The sequence below is a fragment of the Gavia stellata genome, chromosome 6, assembly GCF_030936135.1.
Source record: "Gavia stellata isolate bGavSte3 chromosome 6, bGavSte3.hap2, whole genome shotgun sequence".
NCBI classification, from domain to species: domain Eukaryota; kingdom Metazoa; phylum Chordata; class Aves; order Gaviiformes; family Gaviidae; genus Gavia; species Gavia stellata.
Window position 1 is genome coordinate 22,559,766 of NC_082599.1, and position 22,515 is coordinate 22,582,280.

General features: G+C 36.5%; 1 protein-coding gene across 1 annotated transcript in view; it reads right to left on the reverse strand.

The window, feature by feature from the left end:
• Positions 1–22,079, reverse strand: part of SLC39A12 (solute carrier family 39 member 12) — a 33,087-nt gene extending 11,008 nt beyond the window's left edge. Inside the window, exons 1-8 of the mRNA XM_059818978.1 lie at positions 21,810–22,079; positions 17,634–17,915; positions 14,927–15,134; positions 12,248–12,450; positions 7,648–7,819; positions 4,862–5,034; positions 3,447–3,599; positions 2,099–2,209 (exon numbers count right to left, since the gene is read on the reverse strand). Of these exons, the coding sequence (XP_059674961.1) occupies positions 2,099–2,209; positions 3,447–3,599; positions 4,862–5,034; positions 7,648–7,819; positions 12,248–12,450; positions 14,927–15,134; positions 17,634–17,915; positions 21,810–22,079 (1,572 nt within the window). The remainder of the gene's footprint in view (positions 1–2,098; positions 2,210–3,446; positions 3,600–4,861; positions 5,035–7,647; positions 7,820–12,247; positions 12,451–14,926; positions 15,135–17,633; positions 17,916–21,809) is intronic.
• Positions 22,080–22,515: the final 436 nt, after the last annotated feature.

The window sequence follows — 22,515 nt, forward strand, 5'->3', positions numbered from 1 at the left end:
AGTAGGAAGAAAGTTGTTCATAAGCACTGTTGTAATGCAAGCAAATCATGGTTCTGCTTGAATACACAAAAATCTGAGCAAAATGCAGAACTAAAAGGGACATTATAATTCAAATTGTATCTTTTGATTCTGTCATGACAGGATGATAGTAGTTTCCTGCTGGATAGGGTGTCTATAGGATTTCCAAGGAAAAATGGGTAGATACAAGTCTCTTTGGAGTTCATGTTCTTCACAGTTACTTTGTGAAAACACAAAACTAAAAAAGATGATCATAGGTAGGTTCCACACCCTTTCAAAATATAGTGGTTTTTTCTTCAGGGTGGTACAGCCTCCAGTGCCTTGCCTCTTGGCCTTTAGTTAGGGCTTTGTCTTGTCATTAGGCATCACTGGATGGGCATAGCAGCACATGAGTACACTCCACTGCATTGAGTGAAATTTACCCTTATTTCGAGTGAAGAAAGAGACAGTATCTTTGTCCTTATCCTAGAGAGTTAATTTGATGCATCAGCTCTAATGTTTAATTAACAGAAACTGCAACTGTGGGCTGAGAAGGGATAACATGAGGAATCTCTCTCTCCCCCTACCTCCCTGGGGCTTTTCTTTCTGATTAGAGAAATTATTGGAAATTTGTGTGAGGGTGAGATAAGCCAAAAAACTTGTTTGCTTGAAACTAGAAAAACTGAATTTATAATCACTATCTTTTCTTTTTTGGCAAAAAAAAAAAATTATTAAAGCTATTATGGCAGCCAGTGAAGAGTCAACAGCAGCACGAAAGAGTGCTTTGTTAGGGACAGCAGCTACCACTCCAAAAACTATAGCAGAGATGTGTACTGGCTGCAAAACAGTTTATGTTTCTTGGCTGGTATTAGCTTGGTTGTGATGTGGAATATGTGCTGTAGAAGCATGAGGAGGGAAGGGAAGGGATTTGGTTCTTAAATTCTACATTTTAAAGGAAAAATAAAAGTCTTTAATTCCCATGATTGCAGCCAGTCATATGAATTCCAGTAATTGTTCCACTTCTCTTACAATATTTATTCACATGCCACTTCTTTGAACTCTAAGTCAAAACTGCAAGACTAATCACTGACCTGAAGGATTTATAAGCTTTTCTTAGTCAACCAGTGTTTGTCTTACTATTACTCGCATGATTCTGAAAAATTGGCTGCTCTTGTGCAAACTAGCTAAGCCAGAATAGTTCATGTGACCGATACATAACTTTAGGGGGATCTTGCAGCTGAGAGGAATGACAAGGTCGGTCATTATCATAAACAGGAAGCTATGACGTGGCTCACAAACTAGTAAACATTCTTCACTCATCTGTTTGCTCTGCAAATTCAATTGAGAGTTTCCCAACTGTGTTTGAGAGATTAGCAGTGGCTCATGAGGCTCTTACCCATAAAAACTGCTTTAGTAAAATGGAGTTCACATTATAGAAGATCTCTGGAGATTCTGATTTAAATAACCAGGAACATATGTATCTAGATACTACTTACAAACTGAAGAGGTTTGTTGGAGAAAGAGAAAACAGGTTAAAAGGTATGAGTCAATTCAGTTTGCAAAGATATATCTGTCTGGATACTCTCCACAGACCATAGAAAATTATGTAACTTCTTATAGGTAAGCACTATTCCCAGATATTCACCTTGTTTACATTACTCTTCAAATCTGTGGAAAAATGCCCAAGAACAGTCCAAGATTTCATCTGTTCACTAATTAAGCACTTAACTCTCACTGCAGAAAATTGTGAAGTTTTTCCCATGGGACAGTCTGCCCTTACGTATGATAAATTTTCAAAAAGAAGGGAGGAGGAAAATCTTCAAGAATTTTATCAACAAAAGGTAGTACAGGAAGTGTATTGTTATATCAATCTGATACACACTTAAGAAAAGTTATTGTAAAAATCTGTTTGAAATCTCTGTAAAAGCTCATTATAAACTTCAAAATCTAGAGATTCCTCACAATCATGTAATGTAATAAAGGACAAATCAATAAAGACTGAAAAATAAAACTGATTTATTACATTAATTTGGTTCATTTTTTTGAGGAATAGAGAAAGAAGGATATAAAACCAGGGAAGTATGTCATATTGATAACCTACCAACTGTATGGTTGAAGTAGATTTGCCTCTGCCTGAATGTTCATTTAATTCAGATTCCACTGGAAGATCATGGGAATGTCCCCAGTGCCCATTAACTAAAGAAAGGCCCTGCTGAATGAAGATGCTTTGCAATTAGTTCTGAAACCCAATGAACACAGGTGCAGTCTTTCTCAGCCTTTTGTGAAAGTTTAGCATTTATAAGAATTATTTTTTTCAAAACAAAACCTATTGAAAAAGATTGTTGGCTGGCATCAACATTTCCTAATGCTTATTTGGTTAAAAAAAACCCCTGAAAAGTGAATCAGATAAATCAGTGACAACCATAATGGTTTGATAAAACTTGTTTTGTTTTAAAACTGAAGATTAAAATTTGAAGGTTAGATGGGTATAAAAATTAACTTTGAGAATTCATCTAGTTCTGAGTAGAACAAGTTTAAAAATTTGTGGGATGATGATTAAGCCCTTCTCTCCAAGTAAGTAACAAAAAGGACTACATTTTACCAAAAAAAACCCCAAATATAGCCATTTTCAAAATATTCTCATGCTATTAATATTCTCACATAATATTCTTATGGCTGACTCAAAGATAGTGGGAACAGGGACTCATTGCTATGTATCTAAATCAGGCCAGTCATTAAACTCTCTGTAAAGCAGAACAAGCAAAGGCTTAGCCTTCTTAAGTGACATTAAGATAGCCTCCCATGCTGAGAAACTTAACGAGCCATGGCACTTTGTGTTACCTTATATCCTTGCACATAACCATATTTTCAGACACTAGCCACACTGAAATAAAGTAATAGAATTACTACAAGCATGGCAGTGAGTAAGGAGATATTATTAATATAAGATTGGGTTCTACTGACCGCAACATATATATTAGATTTTCAAATCTATTGGGATAGGGGTCAAAAACAATCTGGAAATTTTAAGATATCACTCTTGAAAATATCTTGTGCTTACATCTATGTCTTCCTCCTCTTCAAACAGAGCCTAAACAACTGTCATTGCTATTTCATATGGAGACATACTCTTCACCTGCTCCAGTGCTAGTCATGAAAGTATTCTTATGGAACACATTCAATTAACTGTTTCCTTCTTGAATTATAGATAGATGGAACACATTCATGAAACATAAAAAATCCATAGAGCAAAGCGAAACAGAAATTGAAGGTCAATCTGGTAGCAGCACTTTGGAAAGCAATTTTTAATGCTTCATTTAACTCACACAAATGATAATTATTTTCCATACAAATGATAATTATTTTCTGCAATCATTTTAACATTCTGTGCACTGTAAAATCTCAAAATAAAAGAGATTTTTTAAAGTATAAATTATACAAAGCTTTACCTGGTCACGTGGTGTTACCCAAAGAAAGAAACACTTTTCTATCAGAAAAAATCCATGAATTCCTCCAATTATTCCCAAAAGTTTCCAAATATATTCTTTCCCCTCATAGAAATGTTCTACCTCTTGTGCTTCATGTTTATGTAAACCAAGAGTCTAAAAAAAAGAGATAAAGTAAAAAAAATTAAAATGGCAATATTTTAATAATTTTTGCTAGAGTAAACCATAATGTGTTCATTCAATTTATTCTCAAAATGTTCTTTTGCCATCTATTTCAAACTTAAATTGTGTTTTGAGCTAATCAGTTGAGTAGTAGATGGATGAAATGCATCATTAGGAGGGTCTGCTACATTTCATCATCTCTCAACGGTGAAAGTAACATTTTTAGAGACAGTTTTATGAAATTGCCCTTTTTATATATATATATTTGGTATATTTTGTTTGGAGTATATTGATCTTTAAAGTCTAAAGAGTTACTTGCATCATCTTTAGATGTAAATTCAAATTGAAAATAATCCATAAAGCTTTCTGCTTGTGGGTGTGCTTCCATTTTTTCCCCAGCGGCACAGCATGGTAGCCCTCCTTTGCTCTGAAAGTAAAGGCTACTGGATGTGTCACTTAAAACTGGTGAAGGAGAATACTTTCACACTCAAAAGGTGTTTCTTAAAGAAACGCATTTGTCTGACATTCACTGAGAATTGCCTTCCTTAAACCACTCTCCCAATTCTGCTTCCAGAGATGATGTATTGAGTACGAAGAACATTTTGACCAGAATCTCAAGTGAAGATGTAAAGCTCTCTTTCAATGACTAGTTGAAGTCTACTCATAACAGTTATGTTATATCAGAGGAGACTCGGTCAAAAGTAAATGAATACACAATGGAAAATTTGGTTCTGTTTTACACACTATCCTATTCTTAAAATTTATTTTATTAATTTAGGAAAAAATCATAGCACTCATTTTATTACAGTTGTAGGCAGCAGGATTAATTAGGCTGATAGCCCCTGGTTCTCTGGAAAAATGTGTGGAGGGGACTGTGGATGTCTCATACAACCTTTGAACGATTTCTCCTAAAATCCGTTACAGAATCTGCCTCATGAAAGAGTTTAATACACATCTAGAAACCCAGCTTGCACCAGACTTGTGAGTTTTCTGAAAAGTTTTTGTGAAAATAGAAACCTTATTTTCTCTGAATTTATCATTCACTGATTTCTGCTTCTTACTACTTGGAATCTCTTTCTGAAGTACAAAGTGCAAATGTAACTGGAATGCTGGGTAGTTGGTTCACAGATTTCAGGCAAAGCTTTATTTTTAAACAGATGAGAATTAGCCAGGTTTAAATGAAACTTTTCTCTCTGTGTGTGTGGTGCATGCATATGTGTCAACATTTTAAAAACACAAAAGTGTGTATTACCTACCTGAGGAATAAGGTGTAACAATGCATCTCCAGAAAGGGTCCCAACAGCCAAACCAACAAACAGCTGTAAAACGAGTGTATAGATTTCTTGACAGGAGTTAAATAAAATGAGGGTTGTACCAAACATAGATCCAATAGTAATAAGTAAAACAGCAACAGTGCTGTAACCATATTCTGTAGGAAAAACAAATGAAACAGAACAGGGGCACCTTTAATCATTCTGTATTTGTATTTGGTTTTGAGGCTATGTTTTGCCACCTCTGTGGACAAGCACACAGAAAAGAAGTGATTCATTGTGCCATATAGATGGAAGCCTAAAAAGCATTCATTTTTTCAGGCTTTACAGGTAATACAGTCTAATGCTTCCAAATTTCAGACCTTAAGGAGCTAAATAGACTGTGACTGTGAAGATTAGAGACACTCAGAGCAGCACAGTAAATGCTGGTCTCCATTTGTTTCCTCTCTTAACAGATTTATGCTTGTTATTCTATGTCCTCACATGTCACACCTGTGTATCTTTATAGTCAACACCACATTATTAACCAAATCATATTCAGTAAACAAACCAAGGCCTAATGTAAGCATCTAATTTAGGTTCTAAGCATAAACTTTTTGGTCTAAATTATGTTTACAAATGTGCTGTGGACATATGCTCCTTTAGTTACTACATCAGGACCACCAACCTATTTTTCCCAAGTTACTGGGATTTTTGGAAGGTTACTCATAATTCTTCAGAGTTAGACACTGCTCACATTTCCAACCTTTTGCACAACATGAATCCTGATTAATCTGTGTGAAAGTATTGTGATGGAGGTAAGACACTGATGAGAAACAGACATAAAGGAACTAATGCCAAAATATTCAAAAGTGTCACAATGTTTCACACTTTAATAGCACTGCAAGTGCTCAGCACCTCATAAAATCAGACAGTAAATTTCACAGACTGCACATCCAAATAGAAGGGTATAGTAGACATTTAAGGAAGGTCAGGCCTTGGTGACTTAGCCAAAACAGCACAGCCTGTCAGTAAAATAGAACTGAGAATAAAATAAATGAGCCTATGCTCAGGTCACTAGGTCACACATAGGTCAAACATGAAGTCCTTTGTCTGTCTCAAGCCAGCAGAAGTGTCCCTGCAGTCATGGAAACCTTCCTTTGCCAAAAAGCACAGGGAAAGTGCTGCAGAAAGGTCTCTATTACTTCCATTCCATTTTTTAATAGTTCAGCTTTTCTCATCTACACAGATCTCTCACCTTTATGAGATCACTAAAATGTCATTGATTGGGCTGATGGCCTTAGACTTGGGAGAACCTCACTCAACTGTGAATTTGCCATGAAGCTTGTATATGACCTTGGTAAGTTCCTTTCTTTCTTTGTCCCTTGATTCCCCATCAAAAAAATGGGCATATCCGTGTAGCATAGAAAAGATAAAAGCAGTAAAGACTGCAAGGGGTTCAGGTAATGAGAAGAGAGATAACACAAGAAAGAAGGACTGCCGCCTTCTGGGGAGCTATAATGATTCTTCCTATTCTCTATGTTTCTTTTTCCTATAACCATTCTTGGGATATCCACGAGTGTCCTCCCATGCCCTTACCTAATGATTTTTAATTCACACTCAGTTCAGTTAATCTGTACACCATGAAATGATAGCTCAGCTCATTCCCACAAGCTGCTTAACATGCGTAGCTTAAAGTACAGACAGAATTTAGAGATGGAAAGTGCTGTTTCATAAGGATTGTTGGCCAGCAGGATGTGAAGAAAGCTTACTAGCTCCTAAAAGATCTAGATCATCTAGAGCTGGGCATGTAGATATTAGGATAAAGGTATTGAAGGCATTGATTTGTAGCCTAAGAGTGCTGCTCTAGATGCAGATGATTATAGTTAGATGCCCATTCCTTTTTGCTCATTCTCAGCTCCAAAGTCCCCCACCTGAAATTAATGCGCCCTGTAATACACCAGCACACCTAGGTTTGTAACCACTTCCCAGATATTGCTGGTTTAAAGTAAACACAAAACCAGGAAACACATTAAGAAGCCCTTAGGTCAGATCAGATTCAGATTTTTTTCGACAGGGTGGAGTAGGGATTGGTTACAGGAGAAGCTGAATCAGCAGAACAGATGGGACAGAAATCCCTGGAAGCAGTGGCATGCGAGGGCTACGACTGCAACTGGAAACAATCTGATTATACTCTCAGTTCTTGTTCCAGCTCTGTCATGCAAGTCCTGCTGCCCATGTGAGCAGCTTTCTGGTTTTTTTCTTCCCACAGTAGTATCCCCAAAGCTTCTCTGCTGTAAAATATCACAACATGCAAAACCAGCAACATTCACACAGACCTGATCTATAACAAGCATTTCCCACATTATGGTATAAAATGCCAGCTAACATAACCTTGAGACTATATGTAAGAGCAATGTAATGATTCCAGTATAAACCTGGTAGAAATTTCACAAAATAGGTCATTACTGCCCAGCAACCCACTGATAAGGACCTGTCATGGCTCACCTCCTGCCTACATCAAGCAGTCCTCTAAGAAATGAAGAAAATAAAGCTTAAAACCTTACACATTGAAATAGAATTCTGTCTAATATAAAATTGAGACTATTGAATCCCCTCACTTCTCAATATAGTACTATTATCTGACATATATACTACGAAATTATAGAGTGCATAAATTTCATCATGTTTTGGTTTAAGTTTATTAATGAATGAAATGTCTCCAGAAGTTAAGCTCCTTTGCCCCTTTATCTGAATATTCACAACACTTTACTGATAACAACATAACTCACTTTCCAAAGTTGTTGGTGGAAGCTTTGTCTGCTTGGAGTCAGGAAGCTGACATGAACAACTTAATAGCTGCTGAATGATAGCTGGACTGATTTGCTTGAAGTGGTCCTTAGAAATGGAGGAAGAACTATTTTTTAAAAATATCTTCACAAGTTCATTGGCAGAGAAACAAACCTACACAGAAAAGTATATACCGTTACTGAATATGTTGCATATCCCCACATTTAATGCTGAGGTTAAATATGGAATCTTAGAAGAATACAGGGTTATACAGTCTAGAAAAAAACTTGTTTTCCATATACCCTTTTATCATTAAATTACTTTAATTACTTCAATTACTTTTATTTATTTTTTGGTTTTCTGATTAAAACTTGATTCTATTATATATTTCAGAAAGACCAGAATCTTTGGGATGAAGTAGCACAACTTCTATTGAAGCTTGTTAATATCATGAGGATCTGACACAATAATATCTTTAAATATTTTATTGTCATATGTGCTAACAAAAATATTTTAATGCTAACACAAAACATATTCTTAGCGATTAATGAAAGACTGCCTTAATAGCAACAAAATTGCTATTAATGTAAGATACTGCCTGTATGAAGGCTGTACTGAAATTTGTCCTTGTGCTGCATCTTTAGTAAGATATGGAACTAAGGGTTTTTAAAATTCTTTTAACAATGGCATGTCACTTTAAGGTCAGCAAACTAGATGTTACATTGTCTAAATTTGGTCTAAAGATTACTTAATAATTGTATTATTAGAGGTACTTAAGAATTTCAACTAGTTTTTGTTCTTGTTAGAAATGTCTCTGTCAAAAAAAGGAACTTTTATTGGGAACATTTATATTTTGAAAAATTTTTATGAAGAACTGGTTTTTCATCTCCAGGATGAAACTCCTGCTAAAAAAGTGAGCAGTTAGCATTAGAACAGTTCTAGTGGCGATTTCCATAAGAACTTTTAAGAAGTCCAGATCAAATATGCTATCTTACTTAAAGAAATAATCTTCATTTCTTAATCTCAACTGATTAGTTGTCATTCAAACAAAAAAAAAATATTTCTTTCTTTCATTTAAATTAGTCTGCATCTGAGAATCAAGGGATTCCTACATATTCTTTTTCTAATCACTGGAGCTTAGGTTTCTTTTGAAAAAAGTTTACTACTTAAATAAAAAAGTTTTAATTATCATTACTTTTAAATAACCCAATTAAATCCCAACACCTTCCTGCCTTTTTTCATCCATTAGTAAAGTAAAATATGCCTTGTAGCTCACTAAGAAACTGAATGAATTGAGCACTGAACCATTTATTCTGAATACTACATTCAAGTCTTCAGGATAACAGGTGATCTTGCCACCTGGATCTAGTCTGTTCTGCCTCCAAGCAGAAGGAGAGCATGAAGACAGTTCAGGAGCTACCATATTGAAAAAGACCTTCAGTTTGCCTGTTCTAGGCAGTGGTTTTGACTCTATAAGTAGGGAACACCAACAAGTGGTATCAAGTTGGAAGTCTAGCTCATGGCTGGTTATGAGCAGCATTCCTCACTGGTTGGTACAGGGACTGATATTATTTAATGCCTTCACCAATGACCTGAGTGATGGAACAGAGTGCACCATATTGCACTCACAGATGAAATCCAACTGGGACAAGCAGTCAATATGCTGATGGGCATATCTGCTATTTAGAGGGATCTTGACATGCCAAAGAAATGGGCTGACAAGACTTTCATGAAGATCAGCAAAGACAAATTTATTGTGCTTCAAACAGAATAACCCCATGCATCAATAAAGGCTGGGAAAAACCGACTGGAAGGCAGCTTTACAGAAAAAGCCCTTGGGGTCCTGACAGACAACTTGAACATGAGTCTACAGTGTGCCCTTGTGGCAATGAAGGCTAACTGCATACTAGGCTGCATTAGCAAGAGTGTAGCCAACAGGTAGTGGAAAAAGATTATTGCCCTCCACTCAGGATATATTAGTCCACATGCAGACTATGTGCAGTTTAATAACCAGCAGCACAAGAAAGACATTGGCAAATTAGGGGAAGTCCAGTGGAGGGCCACCACATGGCTAGGGAACCGCAGCACAAGATATGCAGGGAGAGGCTACGAGATCTGGGTTTGTTCAGTTTGGAGAAGAGAAGGGTTGGGGGGTATCTTAAGTCTTCGACTGTCTAAGGGGGGTTATAGGGAAAAGAGAGGCAGAGCCTTCTCAGAGGTGTACAGCAAAAGGATAAGAGGCAATAGGTATTAGCTGCAGCAGGGAAAATTCCAATTTGCTATAAAAAAACCCCCATCAAAATGAGGGCAATAAAGCACTGGTACAGGTTTCCCAGAAAGACTGTGGAATCTCCACATTTGGAGACATTCAGAATTCAGCTGGACACGACCCTGTGAAACTTGACCTGACTTTGATGTTGGCCCTGTTTTGAGAAGTAGGATAGACAAGATGAGGTCCAGGATTACTATGAACCTAAATTTTAATGTGATTTTACTATCAGGAATTTTATATGAAAAAACAAGATCTCATTGGAAAATAAACTGTCCACCCACACATAAAAAATAATTCTTAATGCTTATTTGGTAAAATGTTCTTGTAAGACTTGAGGCGTGAGGACCTGCATCTTTTCCAGTTGCAAGCCCTAGCATTTTAAGCTTTTTAACTTAGGGAGGCAGAGTACTAAGTCTCCATTAGTAAAGCAACTACGTGTGTACTCCTGGAGGATGATACTGAAGAAACCAGTAAATCGAATTTGCATATTCTCATATGAAAAACTGGATGGATGGATGGATGGATGGATGGATGGATGATTTTGGTTTCCAAAATCCATGTTTCTTTAAAGAGGAGTAATAAATGAATACATAGATATTGTGGCATAGTTAATGGAACTTAATATTATATGCATTTTTTTAATCGTTAGAGACAACGATGACTTATAAAGGAAGCAGTGACCGTTTTTCTGTGATAATGTTTCAAAATATAATTCCTATCTAAAAATCAAATTACAGAACTTAACGTTGTTAGCAAACACAAGCCATATACGAGTCAATGCCTCATATGTAGCAGTATCTGTTACTAATGGGGCACAACGGCTATCACAGATATGTGCAGAAAGCAAGAGACAAAATTAGCAACACAACACTGAAACACAAAGCCTTCTAATGGAATGATAGACCAAAGAAAATAGACATATCTAGAAAGAAGAGGAATGGAATAAAACTGAGAAACTAGGAATTAATACAGAAGAGAAATTCTCTTCTCTCCAGATGTCTCTTTGTGATTTTTTTCATCTATACAGAATATTTGGCTCTCAGTTTGACTCCCAAGCCTCAGATCCCGAACACTTATGTTTTGAGTTACAGCCAGTCTCAGAGGTTCAAGATATCAAAAATCTGTGTTTTATAAATTCTTCTATTGCTGGAGAACAATTTTACTTCTTGTACAGATAGTATCACTACTGATTTCTGTCCTTCATAATTTAAAATTAATATGAAACCCATTTAAAATGACCTTCATTTAAAATTATTTTGAGACCCCATTAAATGCCTCATCATGCTGATCAGCATGATTCTCTTTTGTCATCAGCTGGAAAGAAATAAACATATTGATAGAGTATGTATTCCAAATGTAATAAAATTACACGGATAAATATCTATCAGAATAGCATTTAACCAGATGCCATTTGTCTCAATTCCACATCATGAAATGACCACACAGCAAAAGTCAATTGCACATCACTTGTTCTCCTAAATGAAGAAGAAACATTGTCTTTGAGTTAACTTAAATTGTAAAGAACTGAAAACAATAGAAACATAATCTTTGAAGTATATATTTCAAATGAATACATCAAAATATATACAAAGTATATGCTTTGAAGTCTCCTTTTTTGTCTAAGGAATGTCTTACAGTCTAAAGAATGGAAGTCAGTTAACATCTTAATCATTGTTATGAACAAAATTTACTTATTTTCAAACATTTAGGATAAGGATAAAATCACTTGCAATGAGCCACTGCCCTTCAAAGCCTTCAAAGAGGCTACTGGGTAGTTGCTAAAGTTCTGTCTTACAGACACTATTCTTTCTAAAGGAGGCTTCTGGACTCCATAGATGGCTATTAAAAGCATTTGGAAATACCCAATCCTCAGTTTACAGAAGCCTTTTAAGAACAGTTTATCTAGAAACCTTTATTTACATTTTTTCCTTAGTACAGAACAACCCTTCTTTCTACAAGGTTACTTAAGGGGCCCTAGAAGCTCTGCAACATAAGAGCACAAGAAATCTCTAATAAATGGGTGAAAACATTGAAGCCATGGTACTACAGTTGCCTGTGTCTTGAAGAAACACCTAATTCCATGTAACACTAACCATTCTGTTAGCCCCTCCCAGCTACTTTAGTCACATATTCAACATCCATTAAATTCTTCCCCCGATTAATATTTAAACAAATATAACTATATAAAAATATATTTTTATTAGTATCTACATGGCTTTTTGAAACAAATAAATTTTACCTCAGAAATACTGCAGTGTTTGCAAACCAATTTGAACTTTTATCACTGAAATTCTGTGACCAATACTATAATAACATAAAAATAAATTAACCTGGTCCCAATCTGTGTTCCCTTCACGATCTTCAAAATAACCTTTCAGATAGTGTCCTTTTGTATGGTTTCCTTTGACTGGAATATTTCTGGTTCCAATATCTCTGATTCCCATACTATAATGTCTTCTTTTGTGACTGTGGAATTGTCCATTTACAGTGCAGGTCTTTTTTGCTGTAAGCACCTTTAGCAGTTGTTCCAGTTCTAGTAATTCATTAGAAAACAGATATGTTACCATGGGAAAATACACATTTAAAAAGATAAAACCAAAAGTAATTGTTAAAATTTTGTTAGTTTTAACATTAATACAACTCCTCATTTTAAAACTTTTTTTTTCTCCTCAGGTTGGTACTGTAGGTAATTTCTGCTTAACACTTTGTAGAAGGTGTTTCCACTCTACACTTGTAGAAATTCAAGACACCTATATAGTCAGCCTTTCCTTCTTTACAGTACCACACTCAGATGTTTTGCCTGTGACTATCTCAGAGGAAAACAGATGTGACTGAAAGGCAATTAATCTTCCATTTTATCATTGAATTAATAATCTACAAATTACTGCTAAATAGCTTCACCGTTCTTCAAATTTTCCTGTGTAAATGGAACACCACGCTAAGACGCCATGGCCAGGTATTTGGATACTCCAGAAAGACCGAGACGACAGGTCCTTTATAGGGTGTCCTGAAAGCAATCTTCAGGATGCTATGCTGCCTATGGACTTCAGAAGTGGAACACAGGGCAGCGTGTTTTCTTTCTCCTTTGGTTACTCTGGAAGCATGCCTGTTTACAGCACTGAAGTGGGAAGGAGGGAGCCAGGATCCCTAATCCAAACCTGAGACAAGGCAGGGCTGTATCCCATGACGCAGCTTGAGTGCAAATGGGTGTACCTGCTAGTGAAATGCTTGGTTGTAAGAGGGGGCATGCTCTATCCTATCTTATCATCTTCCTTCACCCCTGCATTTTCAAGATGAAGCCATAGTGATAGTTTCTGTAAACCTGAGTTTGTCCACTGGAAACAAAGGCAGTCCACAAATTAATTTCAAAGGAATTTAGATCAATGAGATTAAGAATGTTTCTATGTGATAATCCTTTATTTTTTAATGTTGTTATTCAGAAAGAGCAAATGGTGTAATCTTAATGGTAAATCTTACAAAAAGGGTTGTGATAAGATGTCTATCTACTTTCTTTGTCTTGATCAAACAGCTCTGAACAGAGCTGAAGCTAGATTTTTTTCTAAATGTAGTCAACTCTAATTTTCTTTTTTGCCATGCTGCCAGTCCCTTGCTCTTTCCTGCAGTTACTATGAAGAATTAAAATAAATTTAAAGGGATAATTTAAATAGTTTAGGCTTAAAATATACTTAAACTGTAACAAACTGGTTAAGAAATTTTTTTTGTTTCTCTGAATGACACCTTAACTCCACTAACCATAAAGTCTTGCTATTGTTTTCACAGGGGGCCTGGATTTCACCATATATAGCTATTTAGTAGCACTGTGCCCAGATGGCTCTGTCCATTCTTGTAAGTCAATTATTTTAGAAGATCTGGCTCAGCAGTTTTAAAGGAATGGTTTTGCTGCAAAACCAGTTCATGCAAGTACAATCTAGGAGTCCAAGTTTAGGGCTCAGGATTTTGTTCTTTTTTTTTATTATTTACTTCTGTGATTCAATGTACCTCTGTGTAACCTAGGAGTGGTAAAAATGTTTTTACCTATGCTTAATTCAACTTTTTAAACTGTTTTAACCAATACTTAATGTAACTTTTAGAAAGTGCTTTGAAAGGCTTGTAAAGTGTTGCTATTAGCAGTTACCACAAACAACGAAAAGTAGATGTCTTATAATAACCTTCTAAATCCATACTAGGCCCCCGAGTTGATTTTTTACCTGCTTAAACTGCTGAGCATACAGAATCTTTTACAGAACTCAACAGCAGCTGCTGAGACCTCAGCACTTTTGTTTTCTATTTTTTTTTTTTCCCATTTTTGGACCACTTTGAACTCTCCTATACTTCTATTTATTTATGGTTAAGTAATATTTCTGCTACATCTAGCAACAGAGCTCCTGAAGAAAATGAACTTTGTATGTTCCAGACTCAATGACTGGGTACTAAGATCAGAAGGTGGGTAGGGAAGCAAAAACCATAAAGATATTGTCAGGTACATTAGGCAGATACCAGAGAGCATTTGGTCAAACCAGAGTGGCCTCTGTCTATTTCATCTCTTCTGGGGGTATGTCTACACTGAGGTGTGAGTGACTAAGATGTCTGATCTGGCTACCATACATTAATTATCCCATCTACCCCTAAATGAGTCTTGCAATGTATCAAGGTATGCATAAAGAAGCAATGTAAATGAGGCCCAGGTGAACTCTGCCCTCACAGCTAGATTGCCACACTCAGAGCTCTCTTGGGTAGTTCAGACTGTGCTAAGCAATGAAGTCCTAAATTAATGTGACGATACACATTTAATCACAAGAACAATTTGGTTCATACCTCTCAGATAATTATCAAAATAAGGAATTTATTCTCCAACCTGGTTTTTAAATTTAGAAGAGACTACTTAACAGCTCCAAAATGAAATGGCATTTAAATCTAAAATAAAGTGCAAAAAGTCCTTTAGGCATTTAAAGATAGTTTACATCAAATATGTGTTACAAAAGGCAACTAGAGACAAATAAATAGCTTACCTGTCACTTGGAGCTCAGTGGTACTGTTTAGAGAATTGAAAATATATTTTACAAAGAATTCAGGGGAGGGCAAAGTTGCTTTCCCCATACAGACTCCTTGGAGAGCCAGAGTAATGATTAAAGCAGCCAGGCGTGGAAGAGTGTTTTCATCAGCACCATCTCTGTCCATTATATCAGCATTTTTCTCCAGAGTACTCACATCAACACACTGAAATCAGGAGAAAACAGCATGAAGACAGCCCTGGTCACCTCCATTTAAATAATCAGAATGACAGGAAGAGAAACTGGAGAGAACAGTTTCACAGACAGCCAGGGTAGAAAAAATACTAAGATTAAAGCTGTAATTGACAGCAGGATAGCAAATGTGAAACAGAGGACATTTTCAGAAGAACAGGCATAAAATAAAAAAGTCTGAAATTTTTCTCAGTGTCTGACAGGGAAGAAGTATAGTCCTTCATTCAGGTTATTTTTGCTTAGTGTTATTTTCATGCTGTTTCTATTATTCCTGTGTCGTCCTCAATTGCATCTACCTCTACTTCCAGAAAGCGGCAGAAAAGGGAGGAATTTTGTTAAGGCACAAGAAATTGACTCAAATAATACAGACTTTAACTCTTTATCTCAAACTTCAGAAAGAATTCTCGTAATGTTTTTAGTTCCCTATGTATTAAATGGAATCAATAATTTGTTATGGGGCAGTTATCTGGGGACAACATGGAAAGATATAATTCTGCAGATAAAGGGTGACTTCCCTGCTGGGTGACCAAACAGGCGTAGTAGACGTTTGTGTACACCCATGTGTGTGGACGTGTGCGGATCTGAAGTGAGGGAGGAGGGTACAGCTCTCTCAGTTACCTGGAGACTTATCCCTGTTTTCTCCCATTTCTGCCTTTCTTATTTATTTTCACTGCAAAAAGTTGGGGGTTGAGGGAAACAAAAAAAATTGGCAAAAATTATTTATGTTCATTTGTCTCTAACCCATATTAACTAAATTGAAATGTCAACTAGATGAGCCAGTAAGGTAATAATTTATTTTACATATACTCATCTCTCTATACATATGCCTTAAACACTGCAGAGAGGAGGCTGGCATTTCTCTTCCCATCCATCCATTACACATTTACATTTCCACAACCCGAAATTTCACCTCTCATTTATAATAATATATTAGCTGCTATGACTGAGAAGAGGATATTTTCTGTGAAACCAAAACATATAAAGAGCCACTAAAAATGCTATTCTTCTATTACTATCCTGCATTATTGGCCCTTTTCCATAACTCAGGTGGTGTGATTCTAAACATTATACAGTCTAGAATGTTTTGAGTACTTTTCCTAAAAAATCCCTTTTTTACCTTATGTCAGTAAGCGGTGAAGTCTTAGTTACTGAACAGGCTTGACAACTGATTATACTGCCAGCATAAACAAACAGACCACACAGTAAAGCACTTTATGGATTGTTATTCTATCTTGACATGCCAAATACCCACCAATGCCTCTTTACAGTTGCCCAGATACCAGTGGAGTTCTTGGAAATCAGCACGTTCAACAAGACTCAGAACCAAAAGTACTGGTCAATGAATAATTTATGATGGGAAACAATTACACAAAGAACACAGAAAGGGGAACCAGAGGCCCTCAGCATTCTGCTGCACAGCCAGGACTCCTAGCCATCTTCTGTTTGCATAGGAAACTCTACTACAGTATGGTGTAAATTAAAATCTAATGAAATTAAAAAGAAAAGGGCAAATTCAAGCTTTGCAATAAACCAAATTTAACTGTATATTATGAACAGATCTAAGGGGCTTCTCACAGCAGGTCAACCTGTACTTTAGGAGTTATCTAATCTGGCAAAAACTTATTTTATTGCCCATTACACAGAAAACAGTTTTTCTTTAGATTGTGAGCTCTAGAATATTATTCTATTATTTTATAGACCCTACTTGAGATAAGGAATAATAAACACTGGTGAGAAAACTCTCTGCATGTTTCTGACTTAAAAAGAATGTTTTTAGTTGAATATACTCAATATGCTTTTTTTTTTTTTTTAACTTCAAATTTAAGCTTATCTACTTTCTACAAGGCATATTCGTGCTGGTAGATAATCAGTCACAAATGTGTATGCCCCAGCTGAAGAAGACCATCATTTCTTTGGACAGATTCCTTATTCCACCCTGCTTCGGACGGACATGGAAGTGCAGGGCCTGGCAAGGATCTCATCACAGCAAAATGATTCATCATTTCTGCTATACAGCCAGATCAGTTTTGGAGCTGTTCTGCTTTATGCCATTTAAATACAATCATTGCTAATATATCTATACTAATAAATACAAGAGATGAGAATGTATTTTCTGTCCTTGAATCCAAGTGCAAGATTTTGCATCTACGCAGCTATGCTCCTTTTCATCTGCCCTAAGCAGGTCAACTGCCTCTAAATTACCCATTGTGAATGGTCCCTAATATGCACTATCTCCTCAACCATTTCTCAGCGTACTCTGTGGAAGTGCTAGGTAGCACATGCCAAAAGCAAGTTCAGGAGAAGGCTAGTATTAAACAGCATGTACAACAAAAGACCGATGTTCAGCCTGGGCTCTCACTCTGTTATTTACCAGTTTTCTGGAGGACCATGATACTGACACAATGTCCGAACTAGCTTAAAGGCATTATATCAGTAATAAATGTGAAGTTATTTTTACTTATGTTTTCTTTACCTGGGTTTCAGAAGTTTTAAAATGTTGTCTTACTGCAGCCAAAATATCTTCAGTTTCATTCCGTGAAAAATAATAACAGTCTTCATCATGTCTTAGACTAAGCATACTCTGCAGGTAAAATTTATAATCCTTATTATTCAAGCTGAGTTCTGAAGAACATACATCTCTATGATGAAGAATGTAGTAGAGAAGAATAAGAGAAATTCTCTGAAATACTTCGTCACTGAGATGGTCTTCTAAATCTCCACCAGCTATTAGTAACAAAGCATCTGGTTCAAGGCACTGTGAAAAAAATAAAAATAAATGGAAATTCAACTCAAGTAACACATTGCCAGTCATCTGCAAATACAATTACAGAGGAGAACAGGAGTATTCAACCTTCATATTTAAGGGATTGAACCTAAGCCTACACAGATGCGGGCTGATGGAATGGTAGAAGGAGGGTGCAGGTAATTGATTGCAGTTCTATGGCTGCAAGATGACACCCTGTTTTTTCCCAGAGCCCCTTCTGTTTTTAAGAAATGTCAAGTATCTAACAGATTTAAGATTTACTACAAAACAGGACTAACTCTGATCAATCATTGTAGAGAACTGAAAGTCTTCCATTGGCTGCAACAGATTATATTTCTGCTTATAAATATATTAGATAAGGGCTAGGACTATTCATATTTTCACCTATGCATTCTATATGTGTTTATATTATAAGACAAAGAATGTATCTGGACTGTAGTTAATTCAGGGTATGTAAACAGAAGTTATTTCATATTCAATGCACTGTTAAGAGACTTAATTGACCCTGCAATCACACAGCTATTTTTATTTTTTCTCAATGAATTCTGTTAACCAGAACAATTCGGTCCAGTGCAGAGAGCCAGCACAAAGTCTCAACACCATTTAGTACTCCAAATGCATTTCAAGAGGGACTGAAATGATATACTCACCCTGTACAGGCTTTCTATCTGAGCACAGATTTTTTAATACATATATATATATACACACATATATAAACCCCTCCATTTTTCCTGATACAAACACAATTTCCAGAAACTTTTGCCAGCTCAAGCAAAAGTTAGTCTTTAAAATTAGACCAGAAGATTAGTAGAGCTCTGTATCAGGCTATGGGAAATAAGATACTGAATTCCAGAATAGAGAATCTTTCTTGAAGAGATCCTGTAACTATTATCAGCCATTTTGTAGCTGCTTTTTTCCACCTGGCTCCTTTCCAAGCATGTTCTAGGCATGTCAGCTAATCTCAACTATTATGGTAGAGCAGCCGGACTGTACCTTTCAGAGAAGAAAGTACAACACATGAAGGTACCATGGGAGGTTCAAACTGCACTCTAATAAATTCATGAATCCAGACAGAACCTAGTTTGTCAGACTAAATTGTTTGTGGCTACAAGCTTTATGTGTTGGTTGGTGTGGCTCACCTTGTATGTCAGTTCATTTTCCTACACAGAAGCTGAGTAGAATCAAACACACATTGTCGTGTTCAGAAGCCAAAGTTCCTTGAAGGAATTGAGAAAGCTGCTACCTTTTAATAGAAATAATTCTAACAAAAATTCTCAGAAATACTCAATCTGAAAAAAAGAGACCCGTGGATGGTAATTACCAAATTAGATATTCATACTCCTAACTAGATTACAGTATGATCCACTGTGCCCTGCCTACATTGTCTATCAAGATCTATGATTCTAACTTTTTCTACTGCATGTCTCTGAGCATTAGTATTTGGGCTAGGAGGAATATAGATATTCTGGTTTTTGTCCCAAAAGACCTCAAGTTAGTCAACCATCCTTTTCAAACACTCAACAGTAATACAATAAACATACTGCATGTAGTGGAATATTTTCAAAGATTTCTGTAACATTTCAAATCCCAGTGAGGACAAATTGTAATCAGTGAGGCTGTTGTTTGCTCTTGCAGGGAAAATGACTGAAAAGGAAATTGCTAATTGGAAGGAAGCAGGTGCATAGTGAAAGATGCAGCTACTCCATAGTATATGGGTAGCCCATAAAGAGTGACCTTTGAGGAGATACCAAGAGGATATAAATTGGTTTAGCACTGGTTATTTTGCTGTTACTCATATTTTACAGGCATAACCATCTGCATGGCCTTGGTTTAGAAATGCTTATTTCCTATAAAAAAGAGGCCAACTTTGAACCTGGGCACTGAACACTGAGATTCTTCTGTTTAAGAAACCAGAAGTTAGAAAAATTTCTCTTACCACTGCAAGAAATATACGACTTTTGTGTGCTTAGGAGATAAAGAAGTGACAGATGCCATTCAACAGCTGCCATCCCCTGCCCAAAAAGTCTTGGAGCCAATATGTAACAACAAACCAAAAAAGGGTCTAAAAAACTGTTAAACCTCATTGCTTTTAAATACCTACTGGAGATATAATTAAAAATTTTAAAAAAAAAAAAAAGAAAACAAAGTCATGTGGAATGACTGGAATTCTGGATTTAGAAGGGGAAGTTGAGTATGAAATCAATTAGTTATTCCCAACAAGTATTGGAAAGAAAATGCCAAGCTAAGGTGGTGCATTCTGTTTCAAATTTTGATAATCTTGAAGGATAGTGCTTCTCGCACAGTTTTTGCTATCTGGGTTTACCAAATCTTGTTAAATCATCGTGGAGGATTTCAGCACAGTGCCATGTGGGCTGCTTGTGACTGAAGAAGCTGTCTCTCTCTCATGGATTTTCTATAGACAGCTGTGTTCAAGTGGCAATGGCAGTGCGGGATGTGTGCAGTGTTACTGACAGAGCCAAAGCTGAGAATTACTGGAAATAGTGAAAGTCCTCAAATTCTTCCCACAGGAAATTTCCAAGATGAAACCTAAACAGAGTGGAAGTCCTGACCAAAGTAAGCCCTAGCTAAGTTTCACTTAGATTTCTTCCATCCAAGGACACAGTGGGCATTCTCTCCACAAATACAAGAAAAAATACGGCAGTCCAGAGAAGCAAAACAAAGAGGGAGAACAAGAAGGCATAGTTCCTTGTTTTGTGAAGTTTAGGAGGACTCTATACCCCTTACTGTTTAATACATTCTCAGCTTTTGATCTGGGTCCATATCTGGTACATATCCATTGCCCATATGTGCAAAGAGAAAAACTGCACAGTCTTCTTCATAAAAGTTACCCATTTAGGGAATAACAGGCATCTACATTATTTATGTATGAAATTTCACATTGGGGCTCATATGAAAAATGGGAGCATTTGCAGAAAGGGCCAATTAAGTAAGTAGTTGTGTACTGCACAGGAGAAAAAGATCTCCATTTCATTGCCTTGGCAGATTGCCAATAATAGTATATTCTGAAAGCATTCACCTTATGACCATCTTCATAATTCTGATATAAAGTACACTCTGCTGTATATAGGTCACTGAACAATGCCAGAGCTAGAGTAACGTTAATCAAAGCCAAGACTGACCAAGCCCTTTGTAGTCCCTTTCAGCTTAATTGCTCACTTACCACTGTCTCTGTCCTACCAGAACCTATAATCTTATTACACTCGTTCCTTTCTTTGTTAAACCAGGAATTAGTTCTGAAAATATTCTCAACTCAACTAGACAACCAAACCTTCTGTGAAGCTGTACCCTGGACTACTTCCAGTTTCGATTTGGATTTGTAGATTCATTGTTCTGCCTTTGATTTTTATTGACCTGACCCTTCCCTAAATCTTGAATATTTCAGTGAAGTGGCACACAAATCTGAGACAATCCTGTCTGGGTTTTATTGTTATGAACTAAAATCCAGAACAAAAAAAAAAAGTGGCAGAGCCAGTCCCCAATTCTTACCTATGTCTTTCCACAGTGGAAATCCTCTGTGTCCCAAATTCAAGCTCATGCTTTTGTAGTTAGATCAGGGTAAAGTAGAAAAATCTTTGATGGAAAATAAACACTTGACAACTTTTAAAGGAAAATTATCAATGTTATGCGACCGAAGCATGGAGTTTTTAAGGAATGCCTGTCATGTTTGGAATATCTCTTCATGAGCTCAAACAATAAATATCAATAATTCAGAATTAAACAATTAAAGCAGGTACAATTTTTTGCTGCAACAACAAGCCCTTTACATGTTTAGGTTTTGTATTCAGGAGAGTATCACTCTAATAAATAATTTTAGAACTCACTGACGATCCTGTAAAGATATCCCTCATTAATTGAAGCACTAACCAGGTTACAATCCTCTTGCATGCCATAAATCCGCTGTGGGCACTCAGCTCTCTCCAGTAACATTTTGACCAGTTCTCGTGAATGGTTCATGTGGAGCTCAGTGTTGTCAGCTGAAAGAACGCGTAAAACTTCCATCAGATAGCCTCGGCTGGGAGCATAGCTGCCATCCTGCCCATGCTTTTCCCCAGGCTGTCCTTCAGCAAGGAGCACGCTGAATATGAAAGCAGAACATACCACCCCAAGAGCTGGATGCTTGGTCAGAAAACACATCTCCTCTTCCTGCAGTGCGTGAGCTGCACTGAATGTTGGATTGTTGTTTGCACTTCACAGCTTAAACTTGAAACCTGAGGAATCTGAATGGTAAAGGGGAAAAAAACCCCAACCCTTTAATTAGTGTGAATGCAATATGTTTGAAAGGATTTATTAATTGGTCGGCTAAGCTGATTTGCAGTGACAAGCTGTTTTTGAACAACAGGGAGCCTTTGAGGGCTTTACAGCCCAGAACAGCAGGAAACTAAGACAACCATGGCCTTAAAACTTCTGTAGAATTACCAACAAGAGGTTGACTCAAAGTGCCCTTCCCTCCTCGTAAAAGTAAAAGTGTACAGTTTTCATTTCAGTGTTATGTTATTGCATTCACTAATAATCCTCTTCAGTAAGGACAGGAAAATAACATAGCTTTCACTTTCATTCCATTATGAAACAG